This window comes from Triticum urartu, chromosome 5A (genome assembly GCF_056163025.1).
Source record: "Triticum urartu cultivar PI428250 chromosome 5A, HENAU_Tu73, whole genome shotgun sequence".
Taxonomy (NCBI): domain Eukaryota; kingdom Viridiplantae; phylum Streptophyta; class Magnoliopsida; order Poales; family Poaceae; genus Triticum; species Triticum urartu.
Window position 1 is genome coordinate 546,633,076 of NC_141877.1, and position 26,394 is coordinate 546,659,469.

A 26,394-nucleotide genomic window follows, 5' to 3' on the forward strand; every position below is an offset into this window, starting at 1 on the left:
ACACAATCCAATCAATTTAATGGGAAAGCATCTATATATACATTGCAATTAGCACCGGACGTAGTGACTCCTAGACAGATGCCATGTAATTATTATTGTTTTTATATATGTTTTCCCTAAACATCACATCAAGGTCTCTATATCGGACATGCCCTTAGTATTTGAAATTTAGCGCAATGCTTTTTATTAACTCAATGATACCTACGTCAACCATGGCCAATCAATCAATTAACAATGCCCCATGACAATAACGAAGATCTAATATTGATTATCAATTATAACTTTTTATTAATTACTATGATGGCGCATGCTCGGTCGCCATCGCTTGTCCGCCGTTGTTCAATTGGTTTCGATGGTCGTGGGGCGAAGAGGCAAAAATCCATGCGGCGGCAGCCGCCGACACCGTGCGTGCGTGAAGACGTAACTGGTGCGCCTCTCCGAGATGGCTGACTCGATCCAAGATCCGAGTAGTAATTTGTAGTCAGCCAGCCACGTAATAACTTGGGCCAACTTAGCACGTTTTTTCCGTCGATGGAAACCCAGCAGCCGGCCTACATACATACGTCCTGGGTGGGGGCACCTGTGCTCCGGGGGCCCGGGGCGGCCGCCCCCCCCCCCCCCCCCCCCAATCAGGACCGGGCCTGCACCTCACGTATATATCTTAAAGGTCCCGAATTATTACCACCTCGCGTATATATCTTAAATAGAAGATAGACAAATAAAATCACATAAGCGGGACGAAACTAAGAATATCACTTTGCTTTATTAGTAGGTATAGATATAGATATAGATAGAAGAAAGATAAATAAAATCACCTAAGCAGGATGAAACCAATAATATTATCTTGTTTTATTAGTAGGTATAGATATACTCCATCGGTCTCATAATATAAGACATTTTTGCAAAGTAAAACAACTTAAAAAAACATCTTATATTTTGGGATGGGGGAGTAGATGTTTGGAAGCCAAATATGTTGGGTATGTTTTTTTAGCTATTACAACTTTCCAAACTATATTTGTTGTGCCGAGATTTGTTTTATATTCTTTGTAAAAGATAATTATTTTGGTTATTTAAGGATATATAGTAGTAAAGCCTCATGCGGTGGCATCATTCGTTCATTTATGTGTGATATGAGATTACGAGAGGTGCACTGTCATGACCACACTTAGCACGGAAGGTCAAGAGACAACTCTATGTGTATAGGTGAATCAATCTGTGGTTGAATGGTAAGGAGGACAACGGTATCCCTAGCCTACCAGGGATTTAAATCCTGGTGCTCGCATTTATTCTATATTTATTTTAGAATTTTCGGTGATGTGCGTTTAGTGGGAGGAGGTGTTCCCGTCGACTATGAGACACCTATGGTGACTTCATAGAATTTCAATATGATACTAGCAAAAATGCCCGTGTGTTGCAACGGGTATAAAAATAAATATGAGAGTTCGTGTGGTATACGAGAGTTTATCTATCATTGTGAATAATAAGATTTTCCAATTAAATTGATTGTAAGACTCACAAGGATCCATTTTTATGAAGATTCCATTGTATTCCAAAAGTTCACAATCTTCTTCTCTGCTAATAAAACCTACTCCTTCAACTCGCTCTAAAAGAATTGAATTATGTGTAATAAGTTGTTGATATTCAACGACCCCGTATAAAAATAATTAAAGAAATCTAAACATTTATCGATCAACGGCTACTCCTTCGATGGAAAAGTAATTATGCATCATTTGCATACTTGTAGCAGCTTCAAATATCTCGCAATCCCAACTGCTATGCGGGGCAAAACAGGGCGAGAGTAAGATGCACCATTGTCGCACTCTCTGTACTCTTCATCCCTCCCTCTCGCTCCGTCTCACCAATGACATCAATGGGGTTTAAAGTTGAGGAATATTTTGTTGGTTAGCAAGTACCAATGGGCCTTAAATATCATCTCCCTTAAGAAATATTTCTTTTCAATATTTCACTCAATTTTAATTATTATATCTGATAGTGTAACAACAAACAAGAACAAGTAACAACTAACAAACAACAGTACTATGACAGGAACAACAAAAAAACAGCAAGTAGTTATAATCGGTGTTCATTCAAAAAAAATGTAATCAGTGCTAGCACGCATAGTATCCAGCACCTTCCAGTCAATGATTTTGGTGTGCACGCTCGGTCCATCGCATTGACCGAACCGAGGCCCATGTAAATACCCTTAATTCTCGTCATTCAATGTCAAAGATTATAATATTGAAGGAAGTAATCACACCTCTCTATTGCATTCATGTTGGACTCCGACCTACCAAATGCCGCCTCTCAACATTTGCTAATTAGTAAAAACATGATGTTAGAATATTCTTTGGGCACATCTTGTTGATATTTAAATGGAGGATTATTTTGATTCTTAACTTTAGTTGGAATTTGCAGCAACTACTAAGTTCTTGTGACAATTCCACTATTAACAGTAGAGTCGTCAACCAGATGCGTTGGCAATAATGCAAGTATACCAATGTCATCATCCGACCTTTTTCCCTGGACGTTTCCATCATGCATATGAACCTCTTGGTTGCCTTGAACAGTTTTTGGGTGCATTACTAGTAGACGCATTCGTTCCACCAGTCGCATGTGTTTGAAAGACACTATTAAATGTCCAACTCCATCCACAAAACGTTCCATCTCCCGTACTTCCGAACCCTGTTGCATTAAGGCCTCTACCCCTCCCTCGTCCATTCCTTTCCTGACCATAGCCTGAGCCACATGCATATTGTCCACAACCTCTACGACAGCAACTAGGGTGAAGTCAACCCACTTGAATTTTGACTCGTCATGCTCACCGTTACCACATTCTTGATGCCAATAACGGAGTAAAGCACGGTTTGCAGAAAACATTGGGAGTTTTTCCTACTTAATAACCTGATACCACTCTTTCTCACACACCCCCTTCATTATTGACACAAATCTCACGATTTTTCGGTGTACTTCTATCTTAAAACGAAGTCTCACAAATATTTCAATGGACCATATATGTATCTTGATATGGACCTCCATGGTATCCCCTATCAGTTAGCTTATGTAACCGTGCCCAGATCACAGGTTTGTCAAGGACCACTATCGTAGGGTTCATATACGCCTCCATTAACAAAGCCCGGTTCCTAAAGAACCACGGACACATCACCATTGCCTTATTCCAATCAACTAAACATCCGAACTGCACTATGAAGAGGTTGTCACCAAACCGCCTCCGAACCACCTCTTTAGCTGGGTTTCATGACGATCTCATGCCCGCGATCAGAGCGCTAGGGCTAAAACCTCTTTGCCTTCTTGGGTGGATCATCGATCATTTCTTCTTCAAAGACGAATTCGTCCGCACCTTCCTCGTGCACAAGAAAGCAGCTTAGAAGTTGGGCTCGTTTCTTCCACCCCTGCCATGCTTCCTTCGGCATGCAGGGGATTCCCTCTAACGGCGAGCACGTCCGAGGGAACCCAAAACGCCTCACCCACCACCACCACCCAAGCGTGGAGTTTGATCCATCAGCCGGAACACGGGAGCCCGGAGAGTGCCCAAACGCGGCCCAGCGGCTCCAACGAACGGGCAGGCCCATCCCAAGCCCGCGCGCGGCGTCACGGGCACGGGCAAGGGGCAGACCGCAAAACAACTGAACCCAAGGGGCCGCAAAGGAAAAAAGGCGCAGTCCCTCCCAAGGGAGCCCGTGGTGCCCCACACGTCAGCCACCGGACCCAGGCGGCACGCCATATTTACAAACTCCCCCTCCGAGCCCCCGCACCGACCCCGTCATCCCCCCCGCGGCCCAAATCGCACCGAGGACTCGCGTGCTCTCGCCGCCTCCTCCCCTCCCTCCTTCCTTCCGCCGCGGCGTCGCCGAACGAAACCCTAGCTACCTCGCCGGAGGGCGGAGAGGGCCGGGGAGAGGGAGCGGGGGCGCGGGGATGGGGAAGAAGAAGAAGCGGGTGGAGAAGGTGTTCTGCTACTACTGCGACCGGGAGTTCGACGACGAGAAGATCCTGGTGCAGCACCAGAAGGCCAAGCACTTCAAGTGCCACGTCTGCCACAAGAAGCTCTCCACCGCCGGCGGCATGGCCATCCACGTCCTCCAGGTCCACAAGGAGTCCGTCACCAAGTGCGCGCCCTCTCTCCTCCTCCCCCCTCTCTTCTCCTCCTATTAGCCATGGATCTGCGCCTCCTCCTTGCCGGGGCGGCCCAGATTCGGGGTTACCCCACCCTCGATTGGATCCGTGCCGGTGCCGCGGTAGACGGGGCTCTGATTGCTCGGTGTCTAATCTGTTTTTCCTTTGGCCGCAGGGTTCCGAATGCCAAGCCCGAGAGGGATTCCACCGAGATCGAGATCTTCGGCATGCAGGGGATCCCCTCAGACGTGCTCGCCGCCCACTATGGGGAAGGTAACCGCGGCGGCTTGCTTATTTTCTCCACTGTGGCTTTTCGTTTCTCTACTAATAAAATTCTTCATAGACCAGAGTATTTGCTCTAGTTATTTTCTCCGCTGTAATCTGGATGGCAGTGTTGGTTGCTTCTGTTGAATAGTTTTGCTTGTGATGATGGCCAATCACGCCGCAAATTATTGGATTCCTTAATATCGTCTAAACGTCGAACAGACGTGGTTCACGCCTGAGCATAATTATCCATCAGCAAACGAAAGACCCTCCGCCCGAGAGTTCAATTGGGCATGATATTTCTCTCCAATGGCATGTTGTTTAACCTTTATGAGTAGTTTTCCTTGGCGCTGAAGTTGCCATGTTGTTTCTGTCCAATAGCATGTAGTTTAACCTTTACATACATGTTGGTATGAACTTACCTTGTTATTTCTCTCCAACAAGCATGTTGTTTAACCTTTACATTTGACAAGGCGGAGTGGCGTGCTCCACTGCGTTCAAATATAGTGGTGTTTGGTACATGTATAAATGAATTTTTTGTTAGCTTGGCCAACGGTGTGCATTTATGTATCGTTGTGGCGGAGCTACATGCTACTTGGCACCGCTCCCTGGCTGTGGTGTAATTAGCAGCGACCCAGTAGCCCACCACCATTGCGCACATGGAAACAGCAACACACGCACAGCCGGGCCCACAGTTCGGCTAACACACCGACAAAAAAAAAGAATCCATGCACACACATCGCACATCCACGCACAAGTGCGGCAGCCAAGGCAGGGCCCCACACCCCATCCCATAGGCCCAGACGCAGCCACGCAAAGTGAAATAGCTACCTTTCTCAGGGAATGACCACACGCAAGACCATCCCAAAGGCCCACCATCCAGCCTCAGCGAAACACCAGACCGCCTCAGCGTTGGCCTGGTTAGTCACGCTTAAACTTGTAGGGGATTCCTTAAAAGCTGAACTTGCCGCGTAATTTCCTGCATAGCATGTTGTTAACCTTAATATTCCTTAACTGCTGAACTTACCATGTTCTATCTCTACAATAAGCATGTTTTTTAACCTTTAAATTACATGTAAGCGCTGAACCTTTTGTTTTTGGCGGGCAGTGTAAGTAAGGGCCTGCCAAGTTATTTCCCTCCAATACTATGTCGTCTAACCTTTTACATGTGTTCCACATGCAGAGGAAGAACCTTCAAAGGTGGCCAAAGTAGAAGTGCCGACAATAAGACCTCCTATTATGCCTAATTATCCGCTAGGCATGCCTTTTCCTCCTCGGCCTTATGGTGCAGCCCGCCCTATGTATGCTCTCCTTTTTCTTCTATCTAATTTTTTAGTTCCAGTCTACTTAAAATATGCGTCCAATTGTATTGTTGGCACTGTTTTTGGAACAACTTCTAATTTCTGTCTCATTTTTTCACAGGTATAATCCTGCAATGATGGTCCGACCTCCGATTTGGCCTCTTCAGCAGCCGCAACCTTGGTTTGCTCAACAACCACCGGTTTCAGTTCCCCCAATGATTGCTGGGCAAGCACCACAGCAACCACTATTTCCCATTCAAAACATGCCCAATCCTATGATGACATCAGCACCTGCTAATTTACTTCAGACATCATACCCTATGGCCACCACAGGGGTTCCTTCACCTGTTGCCCCTCAGGCTTCCCAGCCTTTGTTTCCTGTTAACACCACTGGCAATGGAGCAGCAAATTCCTCATTCAGCTCGTCAATTTCACCTGCAACTATTGCAGCAAATTCTCCAGCATCAGTTGGTACTGCAGGATATGGCTATGTTGCTAATAACCATGGTATGTTGATTTTCCCAGAACTTTTGACGCCTATGTCTAAGCACCTTAGATGTGCTAGCTTTTTGTTTGAGACATACATATATATATATAGGGATGAAAACAGAGCGCGAACGGATGGAATTGGGTGCTACCAGATTTGTTTTCATATTTTTGTGTGGAAGCAGAAATGAATACAGAAACCTCAAAAATGAATTTGAAACAGATACTACCAGAAACGAACATGGAGCGGACACGGCAACGGAAGCGGGTGTTCACCGGAACTTGAAAAACCCCTTGAACCATAAAGAAAAACAAAAGGCAGACCAACAAACTTAATCAACTGTTGAAATGGCTACAAAACAATATGATTAGGTTAGTGACTTAGTGTAGTATTGTAGTAGTACTGGAAAATTACACATAGGGTCTAGTTAAGTATGTGTGTAGTAGTAGAAGCCAGACCTCACATGGGCCATTTTGTCACTGTCATTGTGTGTTGTTTGGTGGTTTTGCTACAAAGGAGCCATAGGCCCATATATATATATATATATACATATATATATATATATATATAGAAAAAATGGAAATTCCATATTCACGGAAACGGAAAGATCCATTTCCATGTTTTTTCTGTCTGAAACCACCGTTTCATTTTTTTTTGTTTCCGCATAAAAAATTCCATTTTTGCTTCTGTTTTGCAAGTTTCTGTTTCCATTTCCGTATTTCCTCCGGAAAACCAGAAAGTTCCCGCTTCATTTTCATCCCTACATATATAGCACATCTACCGTATAGAGTATCTAGTATATGAAAGGAAATCAGAGAACAATATGGACTAGTTAAATCTTATTATAAACAACTGGGAGGAATTTAAGCAAGATTTTATCTCTTGTTTAAAACAATACATATACATATATATTAGGAGCATTATATAGCTCATTTTATGTGATGGGGTATTTCTGCGTTGACGTTTTGTATCTCCATCTGATATTTATGTTTGCTCTTGTTGTTTAGGCATGGCCTTTGTGAATTCACTTGTGCATGCATCTGTTCCAGGTACAGGAGGGCCAGCAGTTGGACATCCACCTGCACCTGCCACTAATAGTAAAACGACTGCTACTCAACCAGCTACGAGCGAGGTCTATCTGGTGTGGGATGATGAAGCAATGTCAATGGTATTTATTCCCTTCCCTCTGTTCTCATTCTTACAGGTGACCTGGGAATATGTTTGATCATCCAGATACAAGTGTAATGTCTAAAATATTTATTGATTTATGTAGGAGGAAAGAAGGTTGGCTCTGCCCATGTACCAGGTGCATGATGAAACTAGCCAGGTAAGTTCTGGTCTTCATGTTTCCATTACCAATGATCTCTCAAAAAACATTGGAGTGCGGCACCCGTAGAACAAAATATATGAGCTTTGAAAGAGAGAAATAAATGTTGAATTTTCATGGAAATATGAAATGTATTCCTTCAGTAGCTAGCTGCATACTTTCCTCCGTTTGAAAATACTTGGAGGTTCTAGGTTTGTCCTAAGTCGAACATCTTTATGTTTGACCAAGTCTAGAGAAAAATATATCAGCGTATACATCGACTATAGTATGAAAATATATTTATCTGAATCTAGTGAAACTACTATGATTCTATAGACTTGGTCAAATTTAAAGATGTTTGACTTATGGGAAACCCAGAACTTTGAGTATTTGGAAACAGATGGGAGTATGTGAGATGGTTCCGTATTATACTACCCTTTTACATTTTCATGACATCTCCTTGGTGTTTATTTGTTTGATCATCTATATTTCCTGCTGATTTCGCGCACATCAGGAGTTCCAAGTAGGTATTTACATACATTGTTCTTCCTGCTAGTAAGTTTTTTTACAATCTGACAAATCTCATGGTGCTAATGACTTGAGGGTTGTCGGCCAAGCCCTGGACAGTACGCAAACGTGTATGTATTAATTTCAGTTTAAGCATTACTTATATTTTTTTGCGATTCACCACGTGCGGCTGAGCTTCTGCCAGTACTGTAGCATTTATAACTTAATTTTGATCGAGAATGTGGTGAGAGTTTGGTTCCAGGTCAGCTTTCATATGGCCTGTGAGCCATCAACTTTTGTTCATAAAGAGGAAATTCTCATGCTCCGTTATTTGTTCCCAAGTTGCAGAGATCAAATCTAATATCACCTTTCTTTGTTTCGAAACTTTTGTGGACAGATGAGCTCGGTTGATGCAGCGTTCGATCGAAGAATATCAGATATTACATTTTCTAGACAATCGACATAAACAAGCTGCGCCCGGCGTTCAGTAAACAGCTTGATGCGATTCACCAACGGGCTTGCCCGTGCATCCATAGGAGGGACGCCGTGCAATCGGTGATCCTGGATCCCCCTGTTATTGATTTACTTAGTTAGTGACTTGAGCTACTGCAGTTGAAAGATTGTGTTGGTCTGACTTGGGAGATTTTGATTCGACATCATTTGTCCTGTCTTTTCGTATCGAGAGTGGAAATTAGACCTAGAAGTCATTTGTTCTGTTGTCGCTTGACTGACGATATGAGTATCTTCAGCTCTGTAAACCTGAGGATGAAATTAGCAGTGTCTTTCCACCAGCTGTACTGCTGGTAGTACCATATGTTGTTAGCACCATTATTTTGCCTTACAGCAGCGTGATCGTGTATCCATTGTTAGCAAAGCAAAAGAGGTGTTGCTTGTTTTAGCAAATTTCTCAAAGGGAATGCAATTCTTCTCTCCGGCACTACTCATCTTTTCTCTTTACCTTTCGCAACAATCTGAGATGCCGCCTGTCTGCTGCTTTGCGCCGCTCTTTTGAACTAATCGCGCGCCCTTTCAATTTGCCACAAATCTGAACTTTCTGAGAATGCTAGTACGTGCAAATTATGCCATAAATAAGACCCTTGCGTGCATGAACACATTTTACAACATTACACAGATGCTGACTTGTGTGTGGAGTGGGGACGTATGTTGAGTGGATCCCAAGCAAATGAGGAGGAAAAAGGAGCCATTTAGTCGGCTGGAGAAGGGAGGAGGATCCTCTCCATTTCTCTCTGGGCAGCAGCTAGCAAGCAAAGCATCTGTGCCAAGACTGCCAAAGGAGAAAAGAACCTCAAACCCACCAACGAATCCAATCATTTCCATGCCTCTGCCTCTGCCTCTGCCTCAGTGTATACCAAACACTAAAGCTCAATCGTCCCTCACTATTTCACTTCACTGGATTCTGCTGGTAGCTTTGCTGCATTTGCAATGCCTCCTCCTTTAACCTTTAACCTTTGCACAGCCATCCTCCGTGGCTATATCAACAGCCCCAGCTCCATTCCCCTCATTGCACAGAAACGCCGGCCATGGGGGAATGCAAGAGCTCCCGGCGCCCTCTCCTCCTCGCCGCCATTGTTGTCGTGCTCGCCTTCTTCGTCGCGCAATGCGGTATGTATGCCCCTGGTTCCTTTCATCCATCTTACACACTTCTTTCCTAGCATGTGTAGAGGACGCGAGCTTGAGTTTAACTTTGGTGTGTTTGCCACCTTCACCCCTCACAAAATTTTGCTCGCACTTACCGGAATTTTACGCCAAATTTTGCTGAAATTTATGCCAATTCTTACCGACAATTGTATGTGCATTTTCGGTTCATCTTAGTAGCATGCTAATAGGTTGATATTACTGAAATTTTGACCGCACATGCTGCGAAATTTGTACAAATTAAGTTAAATTAGCGTAAGAAAACACTAACGTCACACTGATTGATGGTTTTGTTGGGTGAACAAGCAGGAGCGAGGGTGCTGACGGTGGACGAGCTGCTGGACCAGTACTCCGAGTCCGACCACCACTCGGCCTCTCCGCCTCCCGGCTCCCCCGGCTGCGCCCCGGAAGCATCGCCGCCGCCCGTCATCCCGGCGCCGTCCTTCGCCTACCTGTCGCCGCCGCCGCCCATGCAGTTCTACTCCCCTCCGCCCCCCGAGGTCGTGCCCAGCCCGCCTGAGGTCACACCAAGCCCGCCTGAGATCGTGCCGAGTCCGCCTGAGATCACGCCGAGCCCGCCTGAGATAGCGCCACTGCCGCCGGTGGTCGCGCCCAGCCCACCGGAGATTGCGCCGCTGCCGCCGGTGGTCGCGCCCAGCCCGCCCGAGATTGCGCCGCTGCCGCCGGTCGTCGCACCCAGCCCACCCGAGATCGCGCCACTGCCACCGGTCGTCGCGCCCAGCCCGCCCGAGATAGCACCGCTGCCGCCGGTCATCGCGCCCAGCCCGCCGGACATCGAGCCGTTCCCGAGCCCTCCGGAGGTGACGCCGCTCCCGCCGATAGTGTACCCGAGTCCACCGGAGGTTGCGCCCAGTCCACCGGAGGTCGCACCGCTCCCGGGGCCACCAGAGGTCACGCCTAGCCCGCCGGAGGTCGGGCCATTCCCAGGGCCACCAGAGGTCACGCCCAGCCCACCGGACGTGACGCCATTCCCTGGGCCACCGGAGGTCACGCCCAGCCCGCCGGAAGTCGAGCCGTTCCCGGGCCCACCGGAGGTGACTCCCAGCCCACCCGAGGTCACGCCGTTCCCGGGGCCACCGGAGGTGACTCCCAGCCCGCCGGAGGTCACGCCGTTCCCAAGCCCGCCGGAGGTGACCCCCAGCCCGCCAGACTACGCGCCGTACCCGCCTCCGGAGTCCTCACCGGGGTCCGGGTCGGGGTCGTCCCCGAGCCCGCCGGGGGGCAGCTTCCAGCCGCCGGTGGTGCTCCCGCCGACGACCGGGCCGCCGTCGCCGTCGGCGGGGCACGCGGAGTGGTGCGTGGCGAAGCCGTCGGTGCCGGCGGCGATCGTGCAGCAGGCCATGGACTACGCGTGCGCGTCCGGCGCCGACTGCGAGTCCCTCCAGGCGGACGGCGCCTGCTTCAAGCCGGACACCATGACGTCCCACGCCTCCTACGCCTTCAACAGCTACTGGCAGCGCGCCAAGTCCACCGGCGCCACCTGCGACTTCGGCGGCACCGCCATGCTCATCACCAAGGACCCGAGTAAGCCACATCACCTCCTCTCCTTCAACCCCATTGCCATCTTCCATTCTTCTTTGCTCTTCTTGTGATTGACTGATGCTGTAACCATTTCTTGATCTTCATTTCCAGGCTATGATAACTGCCATTACAGTGTGATGTGAAGAACAGAACAGCCTCCCAAACAGATGCCATCAGTGGTGTATGGTTTTGGAAGCTGGACACCATTGTCTGCTCAAGTTCAGAGGAAGTAGTACAGATATACATACAGATATATACATGTAGGCTGTTTTGAATGTGAGCATGTTCAGTTTGTGAATGTACCCATCTAACTTTTGCTTCCTTTTGACACATATTGTTTTGTATAATTCTGAATAACGCTATGTAATTTTCCATCTTCATGAATTTCATAATGGCAACCACGTTCGTCAGTTGACAAGTCTCTGACGAAGGCTTTGCTAACTGAACATCAGTGACCACTGAGAACTACTCCCTCCTCCCTCCTCGAGCTTTTATTGCTAAGTTCAATTTATGTAATGCGTGCACAAAATCAACCGACAGGTCGTCTCATCAACACACACATAAAACAGGGTATAAAACAACACATGCCCTTGCTCAGGCTGGAACTTCATCGGAAGAAGGGTATGTCTGCAGAACGTGAACCGGGTCGCCGACCTTGACGATCCTCCCTTTGCCCTTTGCTGACACCGACTCCTTGCAGACCAGGTTTTGCCCAAAGTATACCTGCAAAACGAGATAAAAATGCGAGCGGTCAACGGCTTGTTCTACTACTAAGAGTACAATAGGTTGAAAGGGGCTATTAGTTACCTTCTGTTTATTCTTGTGGCTTGGACGGATCACTTCACCGGACCGGAATGTCAGCATGGTTTCTGTTGGTTCGGTGCCGCCAGGTATTCCGTTCTCTTGATTAATGGTAGGCACCTGAATCGGCAAACAGAGAAACTAAGCATAGAGTATATACTCCTATATATACATATATTACCTTGTGAATGTTTAGTGTGCACATCATTCTACTGAATTATGGTGGTGTAAGGTTTATGAAACTGATGAACAAGTTCATAAGTATCAGCTTTATAAGAACTGTCCCCATTGTTCATCCGTTGTTACTTGCATGCCCTGTGGTAGTCCTCGATGTCATGAAGAATTACCTCAGGAGGCCAGCACTAAGCCAACTGATATACCAGTTACTCACTTGCACTCAAGTAACTCTAAGTATGTTAAATATGCAGCGAAGGAGGATTTTTCACACCCTGAGACTTTAGCCTGTTGCTTATGTAGCTATGGAAAGGGTGGAAAGAAAAGAAGCAAGCAATTTGCTATCTGTTAATATCACGTTTCTTTTCAGAAAATGACTGCAGAATTAAGTTTCAAGCACAATCAACCACAGCACCAGATCTGGGAATTTTACCTTGCAACGGTCGCATAACTTCACGCCGTCAAATGTTAGCTTGTTTATCTTCATGGTTTTCCACAGATCCTCTGCGTACGGGTGGCATCCATCCACTAAAATACTGTCAAAGTAAACCATGATTGTAAGAATGTAAATGCAAAAGGCAGGCGAGTATCAATCAAACAACCTGCTATCATAATTCATAATACATAAACCCCCAGCAAAGAGGTTGTTCTGAAAGTACAGTGTGCTGCTTACTTTGGTCTGAAGCGATTGATTGGTACAGGTTCCTTAAGAAGCTCATTTAGTGCATCCAGTGAGCCCTGCAAATTATTTGAAATGTCAACTTGAGCTTTGTGTTTAGCAGCAGTGCACATAGCCTTCATAGTATGGTTCATACACAGGCAAACAGTCTGAGCTGTGAAGTATGAAGTGTACCTGGGATGCTATCAGGAACGGGAAGCAATCCGTGAAGGTGATCTTGTAGCCTTGAGCATACTCAGGATTAGTTGGTCTGATTTCGGACTCTGAAAAGCATGAAAAGGAGACATTCTCCATAAGTACCAGAGACGATCTCATTGAGAAAACATTTTCTGAATATTTTTTTTACAGGTTTCCAAGGTATATTTTGCGATGAAAGAACATCACAAGGAACGTATAAGAGCACCTTCTTTAAACCGCACGAGGCGACTTGGCTTCCCGAAATAGGCGGAGAGCCATTCAGCTGCTTCAGGGCCTTCATCATAAGCAGAACCAGACCACTCCCAGACGGAGACGTCGTCAAGCGTGGCGTGTTCCGCAGCAAGAGGGACCTTCAGCGTGTCCATCCCAGGTGCTCTTATAACTGCAATCAGCAGAGGGTCAAATAAAATTGATGTTTAGGTGATTTCCTCTGAAACATTAAAAATTAAGAAAGGACATCACTTCACATCCCAGGTGCTCTTATAAATGCTGTCAGCATCTCTGAAGCATACAAAGAGGAAGCCGCATCACAAGTCACAATGTACTTATCAAAGAGTATATGCAATTACTTCTGACCAAATCTACTAGTGTTAGTGTATTGCTTGATCAAACAACAAGCAGTATTCAGCAACACAATTACTTCTGACCAAATCTACTAGTGTTAGTCGGAGACAGAACATTTTGCAGGAAACTAAACTAGTCTGAACAAATTGTCTGTCAAAACAAAACAGAGAGACAGTGGCTAAACTTTCTCTGTTGATGCTCCATTGGGGTTTACACACCTTAATCTAGAAATATTTAATTAGGAAGAAAATTAGAGCACATCTTCTGAACCAAAATCGCTAGTAGTACAGCTTAATGAACAGACAACTGTTGGTCAAAATTAAATTACTGCAACACATCTTTTCCTTTGGATGAGCATATCATACTCCAGTACTAAATCAGTCGGAACAAATCAAATGCCTAATGTAAATGATCAAGAAAGAAAGGAAAAAAACGAGTACCCAAGCAGGAGTCGGGGGTGGGCTGCCAGTCCTCGTCGAAGGCGGCCGGCGGCAGCTCCGTCTCCACCAGCGCCATCCTGGGCTCCACCCGCTGCGTGAGGGCCCTGCCCTTGGCGTTCACCACCACCCACTGCCGGTCCCACCTGAACCCTGCAGTCCATCGGCCGCCGCCATCAGATCAGAGCTCAGCACGACGCAGGAAAATGATTGGTTTCGGTGAGGCTGGGGGCAGTGGAGTAGTCGTACCGGTGGAGGTGACGGGGGCCTGCGGCACGGAGACGCCCCTGCAGGACTTGATGGGGTATACGAGGATGGACGCCACCGTCGCCGCCGGCTCCCCCGCCGGCCCGTCCCCGCCGCCACCGCCGAGGAGGGAGGAGAGGAAGGACGCCGCCTTCTCCATGGATCGATCGTGGCGCAGAAGCGCGCGAGAGGGAGTGAGGAGGACGAGAGTGCAGAGTGGAGGCCGGAGGAGCGACAGCGACAAGCGCAAGCTCGCTGCTTTCGCGGCGTCTTATCTCGCCGCCTGCCTGCCTACCAGCCGCGGCGCGCAATTCCGTCGGTTTGGCACGCAGCGTCCGAATTTTATGGAAAGAAACGAGCTGTCGCTTTCCCCGGACGAGCTGAGGCCAGCTGAGCGGGTAGCTATTACTTTCCATTTCTTGCCACGGTAGTAATTGCGGGTCAATGACTCATACTACATGATGTCCAAAAGATCATGCCATTATATATTTGGCACAAAATAGATATTTTGTGGATACGATCTTTTATGAGAAGATCCCTGCATGTTAAGTACTCCCTCCGTCCCAAATTTTTTATTTTAGATTTGTGTAAATACGGATGTAACGAGTCACGTTTTAGTATTAGATACATCCATATCTAGACGAACCTAAGACAAGAATTTTGGGACGGAGGGAGTACGCAAGTTATGATTGGCATTTTTATTATTTGCCTTGTGTGGATACGATCTTTTATGAGAGGATACATGTATATGTGATCTTCTCTTACAAGATGTTTTTTGATTGTATATGTGATCTTCTATGCAGTTGGCTACTGTTATTTTCTTGTGCCCTACCCAACACATCACCCCCTCCATTCCGTTATATAAAGTGTATTTGTATTTTGATAAATTTCAGAATGTAAGGTGCATTTTTTCGAATTCCTCATAATTCCCTTGTTAGACCTCTACAAAAAAGGGAAGTATCTCTCTCCCGATTGTCTGTATCTCTCCTTGTAGCAAAAGAAGGAAAGTATCTCTCTGTCGATTGTATGTATCTCATACTTTCCTCGACTAACTGATCTACTTGCCACTAACAAATAAATTGCCAAGAGTAATTTCGTTCTAACATGTCTATAATTCTATGCCTTGGTTAATACACCTTGCATAAAGGAACGGAGGGAGTAGTAACTAGTAGAAAATTACACCAGTCATGACTATGACTAGTCATCAATGACTGGTCAAACGGGAATGACACTGATAATGAATAACCAACTAAAAAAAGGAACAACGGCGAGTTATGCTGCCAGCTGCCCGTGTTATGTGTTTATCACTGACCGACCGACTGACCATTTTTACCAGCCAGTTGATGATGCGGTGCGTATATACCCCCCCCCCCCCCCACTCTTAAGACTAAACCCTATCACAGACCCCTTTGTCGCCTATGCCCTCCCACTGCCGGATCTATGCTTCCTCTTTGTGGTCGCGCCCTTCCCTCGCCACTCCGTGCCGTTGGTCCCCGTGCATGCGCTTGGTTGGCTCGTACATGCTGGGGCCATCGAGTACCCACGATGCAGGCACATGGATGCATGCCGGTGCGAGGCTTGGTGTTCGTGTGGTGTTATCGGTTTTCTCGGGCCGCCGTGGGCGGTCGTTGACCCCAGCATCGCTACCATGTTCTTAGGCTGCGGCAACATTCACAATGGTGAGCTTTGGTACACTTGTATATTTTGTGTTTATGTCTAATCTAGTTTTTCTATGTGAATATATTGTTTACAATATAAATTATGTATACATCATATTACAATGGTTATATATCTTTATGTTACAAATTGCTATATTCGTATATGTGTTAAATTGTTATTGTTCTAAGAGTCAAATAAAGATTGTGGTGCAGCAAACAAAAAGATGTTGCAATTGCTATGTAATAATGCCATTATGCTAATAGTTACAAAAAGACTAATGTCTAATTGCTATGTCATTGTGCTCTATGTTCAAATGCCGATGCTAATAGTTACAGAAAGAATAATGTTCAATTGCACGATAGTGTGATCTGTCACAGTAGTCATCATCAACACCTTTTTCTTCATGAACTTCCTCTCTTGAAGCTCGCACGATCACCCTTTTGGCCTTCAAAGCGAGGTTAGAGTTCTTGATCCTTGTACTATGACCATTGTGTTCTTGAACTTGGTCTACAAAAGTGTATGGGTGGTGAAGGTAGACATAACTTGATAGGGAGTCATGCAGTCATAGTCGAGACATTGATGAACCATCATGACCATACTGTGATCCGTCACAACCATAGCTCCAATAAATTTGTCCGTGATGAACTTTTGATCCGCCCATGTATAAGCAAAGTTTCTCAAATCTCAACATGGCAATCGTCGGGTTCGGGTGCGGGTAATGGTTGCCCAAACCCATACCCGTCTCAATATTTTCACCCACACCCGTGATAGTACCCATACCTCAGGTTTTGAACTGTTCCCATACCCGTACCCGGCCGGTGGCGGGTAATGCTGATGGGTAAAAAGACCGATTTCAGCCACCTTACCCAATCCACACTCCATCATGTATTTTTCAGCATTTTTGCATATATACACAACATTTTAGCATGTAAACTTCGACACACACACACACGCGCGCGCGCGCGCACACACACACACACCCACCATATTTTAGTGTATAGCACAATTTGATGTGCGATGGAATAAAAAGAATGGTATTAATTTTCATAAGTGGATAGAATAAGCATGAACTAGATGGCTCTAAACAATGCTAATTACATTCATGGTGAGTAGCCTGTAAGTGAACTTTTTAGAGAAACATTTACATCTGTTCCTTTTTCTTATTTCCAATTACAAGACAAACAAGAGAGACACATTTTTTTCCCCTTTTATTGAAGATAGTTCTGCAGCCCTTACATCCAGATGATTAAAATGAAGGAAACAATATAATATGATCAAGAAAATAAGAGAAAAAATCATGACTCCACAAAATAAGATCAATGCATTTAATAAGATCACGTACATGGGCAAGGGGAGGGGATTTTGGGGTCGAGCCTAGTGGCTGTGTTAGCCTAGATTAAACTGGTAAGTTTTTTTTTCTTTAGTGAACGACACATGGGACCTACCTGTTAGAAGGAATTAGTATATGGGTATGCGGGTACGTGGGTATGGGTACGGGTATTGCATTCCCGTACCCGTACACGGCTTACCCGATGGGTATAATTTTCCCTCATTTATAAATCCATGAGTATTTATTTTTCTCAAACCCTTACGCTAATAGGGTTTTACCCGCTGGATTAGCGGGTTGCGGGTGCCCATTGCCATGTTGACTCAAATCCAACACAAGTGTCAAGAAGGTCCCGCCATAGCAGCTGGATGAAATTGAAACTGTTAAAATATTCCTGATGGAGCAGTATCATGAACTTCAATCTGTCAACGATGCCCTTGTAGACCACTAGGAATAGGAAGAACTTGAAACTATCAAAAATGCCAATAAAGAGAAAACTTTAGCTTTCGAGCAAAGGCAAAAATATATCGTTTAAATGTTTAATTTCATCGTCTGGACATCGTCGCAAGCATACCATCGCATCCTCTAAGAAACACCCCATCATACTGGTGCATTGTTCGATCGTCATGAATCTGTATCATGTATCTTATTTTCTTGCATTATACTTTGTCCCATGGTTGATTTTTTATTCTTTTTGATTTAGCAGAAGAGAGCGGGAAACAGAGTTTGATCAAGCGATCAGGTGGGTGAAAGAAAGAACTTCAGAGAAAATACAAGCCCGTGGGCTAGTCCTAGAACTAATTTCTCACGGCCATCTCCCATGCTTGATTTGATTATTGTAATGTCTCATGCCACTGAATTTCATAATGGTGACCACGTTCGCCAGTCAGTTGATAAGTCTCTGACAAAGGCTTCCCTAACGAACATCAGTGAGTGACCACATTCTACTGTTTGGCCGATCGACAAGCTAAAGAACCAGATGATGATATTGTTTGAGATGGAGAGCATGACGATTACACTCGTCAAGATTTTATTGCTAAGCTGAATTTACTTTATTGCAAAGTTGAATTTACGCAATGCGTGCACAAATTCAACCAACAGGTCGTCTCTCGAAACACACATAAAACATACTCCCTCCGTCCCAAAAATGTTTTGACTTTAGTAACATTAGTACTAAAGTTGAGACCCTTGTTTTGGGACGGAGTAAGTATACGGTAGGTGCTACCATGGCCTTGCTCAGGCTGGAACTTCGTCGGAAGAAGGGTATGTCTGAAGAACGTAAACCGGGTCGCCGACCTTGACGATCCTCCCTTTTCCCTTTGCTGATACCGATTCCTTGCAGACCAGATTTTGCCCAAAGTACACCTGCAAAACAAGGTAAAAATGCGAGCAGTAAACAGCTTGCTCTACTGCCAAAAGTAGAATAGGTTGAAAGAGACAATTAATTACCTTGTGTTTATTCTTGTGGCTCGGACGGATCACTTCACCGGACCGGAATGTCAGCATAGTTTCTGTTGGTTCGGTGCCAAGTATTCCGTTCTCTTGATTAACGGTAGGCACCTGAATCAGCAAACAGAGAAACTAAGTATAGAGTATGTACTCCTATTTATATTGTCCTGTGTGAATGTTTAGTGTGCATATCATACTACTGAATTCTGGTGGTGTAAGGTTCATATGAAACAAACGAACAACTTCATAAATGAAACTAATCCCCATCGTGCGTCCGTCGTTGAGTTGCATGCCTGGCTTCATTGCATGTCAACCACAGAAACAGATCTTGAAATTTTACCTTGCAACGGTCGCATAACTTCACCCCGTCAAATGTCAGCTTGTTTATCTTTATGGTTTTCCACAGATCCTCCGAGTATGGGTGGCATCCATCAACTACAATACTATCAAAGCAAATCATGTTTTTAAGAAAGCAAAAGGTAGGTGGATATTAAGCAACCTAGTGTCATAATCTATAATACATAAACCCCCGGCAAAAAGGTTATTCAGAAAATACAGTGAGCTGCTTACTTTGGTCTGAAGCGATTGATCGGTACAGGTTCTTTAAGAATCTCATTTAGTGCATCCAGAGAGCCCTACAAATATTTGAACTGTTAGCTTGAGGTTTGTGTTTAGCAGCAGTGCACATTGCCTTCATAGTTCATACATAGGCAAACAGTCTGAGGTGTGAAGTATGAAGGTACTACCTGGGAGGCCATCAGGAAAGGAAAGGCGTCCGTAAACGTGAGCTTGTAACCTTGAGCATACTCGGGATCAGTCGGCCTGATTTCGGTCTCTGCCAAGAACATGAAAAACAGACATTCTCCATAAGTATCAGAGATGATCTCAATGAGAAAACATTTTCTGAATAAATACACAGACATCCAAGCCACTTTTTGTGATTAAAGAACACCATAAGGTATACACCTTCTTTAAACCGCACGAGGCGACTTGGCTTCCCGAAATAGTTGGAGAACCATTCGGCTGCTTCACCCCCTTCATCATAGGCAGAACCAGACCACTCCCACACGGAGACGTCATCGAGCGTGGCGCGTTCCGCAACCAGAGGGACCTTCAGCGTGTCCATTCCAGGTGCTCTTATAACTGCAATCGGCAGAGGATCAAATAAAGTTGATCTTTAGGAGATCTCCTCTGAAACATAAAAGAAAGGACATCATAATTCATCTTATAACTGCAGTTAGCGTCAGGCCAAATGAAAATGATACGTACAAGGGTTTTCCTGTGAAACGTTAAAAAGGAAGCTGCATCTTCACAGGTCACAGTTTATCAAAGAGCATATCGGAGTTGGAAACCAATTTCTTGAGAAGAAAAACACAGCTACTTTTGATCAAATCCACTAGGTGCTAGTGTATTGTTTGATCAACAACAGGCAGTATATTCAGCAACTCATGGAGGCAGAACGTTTTGCAGGAAACTAAATTAGTCTGAACAAACCGCCGCTAAAACAAAACAGTTAGAGCATGTCATACCCATGTAGGAGTCGGGGGTGGGCTGCCAGTCCTCGTCGAAGGCCGCCGGCGGCAACTCCACCTCGATCAGCGCCATCTTGGGCTTCACCCTCTGCGTGAGCGCCCTGCCCTTGGCGTTCACCACCAACCACTGCCGATCCCACCTGAACCCTGCAGTCCGTCCGTCGGAGCCATCAGATCAGAGCTCAACACGACACAGGACAGCGGGACACGAGAAAAATGATTGGTTTCAGTGAAGCTGGGGCCTGGGGGGCAGTAGTGTAGTACCGGTGGAGGTGACGGGGGCCTGCGGCACAGAGACGCCCCTGCAGGACTTGACGGGGTATATGAGGATGGACGCCACCGTCGCCGCCGGCTCCTCGCCCCCGCCGCCGCCGCCGCCCAGGAGGGAGGAGAGGAAGGACGCCGCCTTCTCCATGGACCGATCGCCGCGCAGAAGCACGCGAGGAGGGAGTGAGGAAGAGGAGAGTGCAATGTGGAGACAGCGAGAAGCGCAGCTCGCGACTTTCTCTCGGCGCCTTATCTCACCGCCTAGCGCCTAGTGCGGCGCGCCATTCGGTCCGTTTTGGCACGCAGCGTACGTCGGAATTTTCTTGAAAAACAAACGAACGTGGCTTTCCTTTCTCATCCCCACACGAGCTGAGGCCACTGGAGTGGAGTGGAGTGGGTAGTAGTAGTTTGCCTTTCTTGCCTCGGTGGTAATTGCAGGAAGTATCTAACCAAAAACTATCATATTTTGTCTAACCGTGCCTACAAACTACCATTTCATAATTTTGTGCTGAAAACTATCACTTTTTTTTCGTTGGAAAGAAAAACTACCACTTGATTACTAATCTGTTACAAAAACTACCATGTCAGGAAACTGCCCGATTCGCCTATTCTAAGCCCGTTTCTAACTGGCTGGGCCCACAAATCAGGCGCCAACGTGGCCAACCTTTCACGGTTGCGTGTTAACGGCCGTTAACAGCGTGTGTTCGGTCGGGACACGGCCGTCGACCGTCAAATAAGGGTTGATTGGGCCACTGTGGGCTCAGTCACTCTCTCCCTCCCTCCTCGCTCACTCACTCTCTCCCTCGACCATATCGCTGTCGCCATTGTTGCCGGTAGAACTTGAGGATGCCTTCCTGGAATGACAAACAAAGCTCGAACAACGACATCTCCATGGTTGGCATGGAGGCGGAGCTCTTTGTAAGTACACCATGTTGGCTCTGAGTTTGGGTTAGGATTAGGTCATATAAAGTTGGGATTTTATGATTTTTCTCTGCTTCAATGGTTGATTCCAAGTATATTTTGGTTAGAATGTTTGCAGAAAACCCTGGACACTGTGATGGATCCATTTTTCTGTTGTTGTGTAACTGAATCGGAACCAAAGTGCATGTTGCATAGTGAGACGTCCAGGAAGATGGTTGCTTTCGAAGGTACTTTGACTGGGAGGAGATTCCTAGGTTGTTCTATGTAATCTTAAGCTCTTAGATGAATTATTTTTGTGGTTTGATTTGGCATGTTGTGCGGGTAGAACAGAAAGTGTTATGTGGTTTAAATAGTGCAATGTCAAGGAGTTCTCAGTTGTGTAGAGAAGTATGATGTGGTTTCAACTGAAACTGATAAGTGCCTTTCATAGATAAGCATATATGTAAAGCTAGATCTTCAGTTAACTTAATTTAGTTAGCAGTTAACTGAATTTACCTGTTCTTAACTGATTTCAGTAAGCTAAATTGACCCATTGTTTGAAATCAGTGAAAATTCATCTAACTGAATCAACCTGTTCTTAACTTGAACAGTTTAGTGAATTTATGTGTTGTTAAAAAATTCAGTTAACATTTAACTAATTTTATCTATTGGTAGCTGAATTCAGTTACATGAATTTACTTGTTGTTAACTGAATTTAACTGTTAAAGCACTTTTTCAAAGAGCATAATTTAACACCGAACACGAGCCATTAACGGGCGTTAACACACAGCCGTGAAAGGTTGGCCACGTTGGCGCTTGAATTGTGGGCCCAGCCAGTCAGAAACGGACTTAAACAAGGAGAATCGGACAGTTTTCTGACATGGTAGTTTTTTGTAACAGGTTAGTAAAAAAGTGATAGTTTTCGGCACAAATTTGTAAAGTGATAGTTTGTGGGCATGGTTCAGCAAAATGTGGTAGTTTTTGGTTAAATACTCTAATTGCATATCAGTGACGCATAGACAATGTCGAAAAATCTACCACTCATGGTACATTTAAAGTAAAGAAATAAAAACCATACCATTATATTTGGCACAAAATAAATATTGATAAGACCTAGAATTTCAAACGTCAATTAGTTTGATGCGAGGCATGAAGCCCTACCGGAGACGGGAGGCGGCGTTGCCGATGGAGGTGAGCAAGAGGGCTGACCATGCAAGTACAGCGGTTAGCGCTCAAGAATGAGGTTTAGAGGGACAACAGGTAACAACTAGATGGAGGGGGCGACACGGCCGCACGGGTGGGGAATGGCGGCGCGACAGGCACGCCTGCTACGCGAGACGTTGGCAAGAGGGCGGGTCGATGAGGGTACAAGGAGGAAGACGAAGGCGATAGAAGACGTCACGTGGAATCGATGAACACCATTTTTTTTCTAGGCAACATAGCCTCTCCCAAATCTACATAACTCTTTGAGTAAAAGTCACTTACGGTCACTGAAGTCGCTCGTTGTGTGCAAAAAAGTCAATTAACTCAGAAACTGCAATTTCAAGTTGAAGAAATTGTTCCATATGCACACAAATGGTCATTGGAGGCAATATTCTATGTATTATGTATTTCGCGACGTCGGGTGGAGCGATGTTTCCAGCGGGGTAGCAGCGGCCTACCGTGCTGAAGGAGTTGTGCATGCATGTTGTGGTAGATCTATGCCCTAGGAGTTGGTTTCACGAGACTTTTGTGCTAGAAGCTCTGGGCTTCCTTTTGGTTGGGGCACTACGGCTGGCAGGGCTGTGACATCATCGAATCGTCGGTAGCGAGAGTTGTGTTGGTTGTTCCCAGGAGAGGAGTAGTGGAGAGGGTTGTCTTGGCCTAGATCCAGCTGCCTTAATTAGGGGATCGATGGGGCCAATCCAAAGCCCAATGACTGCCACCGTAGTCATTGGTAGGCGACCGCCGGGTTGGACTCTCCTTCATTCAGATTCCGTCGGTTTTGCCATGTTGTTCACGGCTGGGGTTGCCTTAGGGTGGGGAAGGAGTGGCCTTCCTGCTAGTGCCTTCGGTGGGTGGCAATGCGTGCGGATTGGGATGTAGGCTTGGGGCCATGGATGCTGGGGCGGCAACCCCGAGAGGTGAGGCTGTGCCGGTGGCTTGTTGGCGAGCGGGCTATAGCGGTGGTGGCAATTCTTCTTGGATATGAGGGTAGCAAGAGGAGGAGTGGAGGATGATTTATGGTGTCATTGTGACTTCGGTGGTGGCGACTCCCTGACCAAGACCTGGAGGCCTCATGTTGGCTAGGTGGCCTTCCCCTTGGGTTGGATCGGTGCCCTTGGTACCTCGGGTGGCATAGGTGAGGGTCTGAGTGATTGTTTAGTGCTTATGCCACTGACGATAATACCTATGGGTGTCACTTACCTCTTGGGGGGGGGGGTGTCATTGTGGGTATCCTCTCCGTTTCAGGGTTCCAGATAAAATCCCTTGCCTGTCGTTGGGAGCATTTGTCAAGGAACTCATGTGCCATATGGTGTTGCAGCATGTAGACGTCTTCAGACTTGCTTTGATCCTGGCATGAAGCTTATTCAACTCTGGCATGGGGTGGATTCGTTGGTCTCCTATCTTTACACATGCCCTTGTAGTCACCATCCTCGGTCCTCGCTATCCATAGGCAGGATTGGTGCTCCAAGGCTCGGAGCGAGAGAGCATACGACTACCCTCTTCGGCAATGGCTTGGTGTGTTCGATGCAAGAGTCCGGTGGTTATCCAAGGCAGTGTGGTTCACTCCTACTCGGTAGTTTAGGTCGTCGTTTGTTAGGTGTGGTGATTCATATTTTAATGATTCGAGTTGGGGAATTCTCAACTTTATGTCAGATCTCATTTTTATGTTTTGGTCTACTTGTTTCGGTACTTTCTCATCACCTTGTACCGGTTCGACTGTTTGGACTTTATATATAATGTTGAATGAAAGCCTATTTCGAGAACCATGACATGCTTGATCGCTGGGGATGACCTAACACCGCTATCTGTCTTCTCTATCATTGTCACTCGGAGACAACGCTCCACCTCTTCGCTCAGTGCTTGTACATGTGCTTGATTTAGTATATGGCTACTGTGAATTTTAATCTTCCTGTTGTTTCCCTTCTAACCATCAACACCATATCCCTTCATTGTGGGTGAAGGGTGGACCGCTAGTTCAAAAGTTGTGTGAATGATAAAACACCATTTGCCTCCTTTGATGTTCCATTTGGCAAGAGAGCGATAGAAGGATCTTTAAGAGTTGAGCCAAATCATAGGGTGTGACTTTCCAGCTTGCTATGAGTGAGCTTCATGCTTGGAAGATGGCGGGCCTAAAGGGTGCAACGATACTATAATCATATTGATGCATCACCTACTACACAACCAACCTTGCCTCGAGACGAGTTTAAAAAAATCGGTTCTCCTTACTAATGTTGCTTTGAGAGAGCTCGATGAGGTGTTGTCTTTGTTGTAGGACTTTGGCCCTAACGACGACAATGATGGCAGTCCTGCTTCATGGGCGAACTTCTCCCCTAGGAATACCTATGCTCTTCTCACTACTGAAAAAGTCAAGAACCCCACCGGCCACCTAATTTGGTCCTCTAAGGTGCCTATCAAGGTACATATTTGGTTGGTTGTTGTTCAGAAACAGCCTCAACACCAAGCACAACCTCACCAGGAGGACTATAGCTCCTAGTAGCCTCCACCCAAGATGCGACGCGTCGGTAGAGGACATTTGCATTGCTTGACTACCATGCAAGTTTGGGGCACTTTACAGCTATGGGCTTCCTCCTCGCTGGACATGGGGCACTCTCTATTCTTTGGAAGATTTGGGACTCACGGAACACTCTTGGTCTTCTGTAATGAGGATCACACTCCTAAGATCACTATTAGAAATCTTGTAAATGATTTTTCTCTTTGGACTACTCGTTCTATGAAATGATATACTCCCTCCGTTTCGCTATGGGCTTCCTCCTCCCTGGACATGGGGCGCTCTCTATTCTTTGGAAGATTTGGGACTCACAGAACACTCTTGGTCTTCTGTAATGAGGATCACACTCCTAAGATCACTATTAGAAATCTTGTAAATGATTTTTCTCTTTGAACTACTCGTTCTACGAAATGATATAATCCCTCCGTTTCTTAGTATAAGTCTTTTTAGAGATTCCAACAAGTGACTATATACGGAACAAAATGAATGAATCTACACTCTAAAATATGTCTACATACATCCGTATGTTGTAGTCCATTTAAAATGTCTAAAAAGACATATTTAGGAACGAAGGGAGTACAAAAGATGGCTATTGTGTCTTGAGGACAATACTTGTCCTCACACGCTAGCACACTATCGTAATTTCATCCTTGATGCACCTGAGTAATATATTCAGGTGGAGACACTCCCTCCCTCCCCGGTGGTTGTTAAAAAATAATCTTCGCCTTGAGTGGACCGACTAGCAACCATCATGAGTCAGAAAACTTCTTTCATTTTTTTTCGTGTAACCTCTAGAGACGTCATGTAACTCTTGGACACGAATCTACTTACAAATATAAAAGATTTTTTTGAATATTTTTAATATGGACTACACGCGGACTAAAATGAGTGAACAAATACAGTAAAACGTATATGTATACCTTTGTTTCGGAAAAATAAATAAATTTAGACCATCTTATATTTGTGAACGGAGGGAGTACATTCTTAGCATTATCTTCTCGATACAATGAAATAGTACAACGGTACTGTCCTTGAATGAGATATGGAAGCTCACAGGCAGCGGGAACGGCACTGGCCTCGCGAGGCTCGCGTACACCGGCCAGTGGGGCGGGCTCGGCGCCGACGCCTTCGCCGGCCCGTTCGTGGTGTCGGGGACGCGCAACCGGTTGGTGGTCACGGGGTGCAACCAGCAGGCCACGCTGCTCGGGGAAGGCGGCAACGTCATCGTCGGTTGCTCCGCCTTCTGCCC

At 45.9% G+C, this 26,394-nt stretch overlaps 4 protein-coding genes across 4 annotated transcripts; 2 read left to right on the top strand and 2 right to left on the bottom strand.

The window, feature by feature from the left end:
• Nucleotides 1-3,765: 3,765 nt before the first annotated feature.
• SUF4 (zinc finger (C2H2 type) family protein) lies at nucleotides 3,766-8,811 on the top strand. Its single transcript, XM_087521648.1, has 7 exons — nucleotides 3,766-4,127; nucleotides 4,310-4,407; nucleotides 5,582-5,699; nucleotides 5,821-6,206; nucleotides 7,236-7,354; nucleotides 7,460-7,513; nucleotides 8,397-8,811. Exons 1-7 carry the CDS (start codon nucleotides 3,937-3,939, stop codon nucleotides 8,463-8,465), a joined length of 1,035 nt encoding a protein of 344 aa, XP_087377774.1. The 5' UTR covers nucleotides 3,766-3,936; the 3' UTR covers nucleotides 8,466-8,811.
• Nucleotides 8,812-8,938: 127 nt separating this feature from the next.
• On the top strand, nucleotides 8,939-11,577 carry LOC147972721 (uncharacterized). Its single transcript, XM_087521644.1, has 3 exons — nucleotides 8,939-9,622; nucleotides 9,965-11,200; nucleotides 11,309-11,577. The coding sequence occupies exons 1-3, from the start codon at nucleotides 9,541-9,543 to the stop codon at nucleotides 11,338-11,340; spliced, it is 1,350 nt and encodes a 449-aa protein (XP_087377770.1). The 5' UTR covers nucleotides 8,939-9,540; the 3' UTR covers nucleotides 11,341-11,577.
• On the bottom strand, nucleotides 11,552-14,630 carry LOC147972722 (uncharacterized). Its single transcript, XM_087521645.1, has 8 exons — nucleotides 14,300-14,630; nucleotides 14,054-14,203; nucleotides 13,255-13,431; nucleotides 13,026-13,114; nucleotides 12,846-12,910; nucleotides 12,606-12,708; nucleotides 12,005-12,118; nucleotides 11,552-11,920 (listed from the first exon to the last, which is right to left on the bottom strand). The coding sequence occupies exons 1-8, from the start codon at nucleotides 14,454-14,456 to the stop codon at nucleotides 11,792-11,794; spliced, it is 984 nt and encodes a 327-aa protein (XP_087377771.1). The 5' UTR covers nucleotides 14,457-14,630; the 3' UTR covers nucleotides 11,552-11,791.
• A 3,680-nt stretch (nucleotides 14,631-18,310) lies between these two features.
• LOC147972723 (uncharacterized) lies at nucleotides 18,311-20,817 on the bottom strand. Its single transcript, XM_087521647.1, has 8 exons — nucleotides 20,528-20,817; nucleotides 20,261-20,410; nucleotides 19,698-19,874; nucleotides 19,478-19,566; nucleotides 19,302-19,366; nucleotides 19,072-19,174; nucleotides 18,732-18,842; nucleotides 18,311-18,647 (listed from the first exon to the last, which is right to left on the bottom strand). The coding sequence occupies exons 1-8, from the start codon at nucleotides 20,676-20,678 to the stop codon at nucleotides 18,519-18,521; spliced, it is 975 nt and encodes a 324-aa protein (XP_087377773.1). The 5' UTR covers nucleotides 20,679-20,817; the 3' UTR covers nucleotides 18,311-18,518.
• Nucleotides 20,818-26,394: the final 5,577 nt, after the last annotated feature.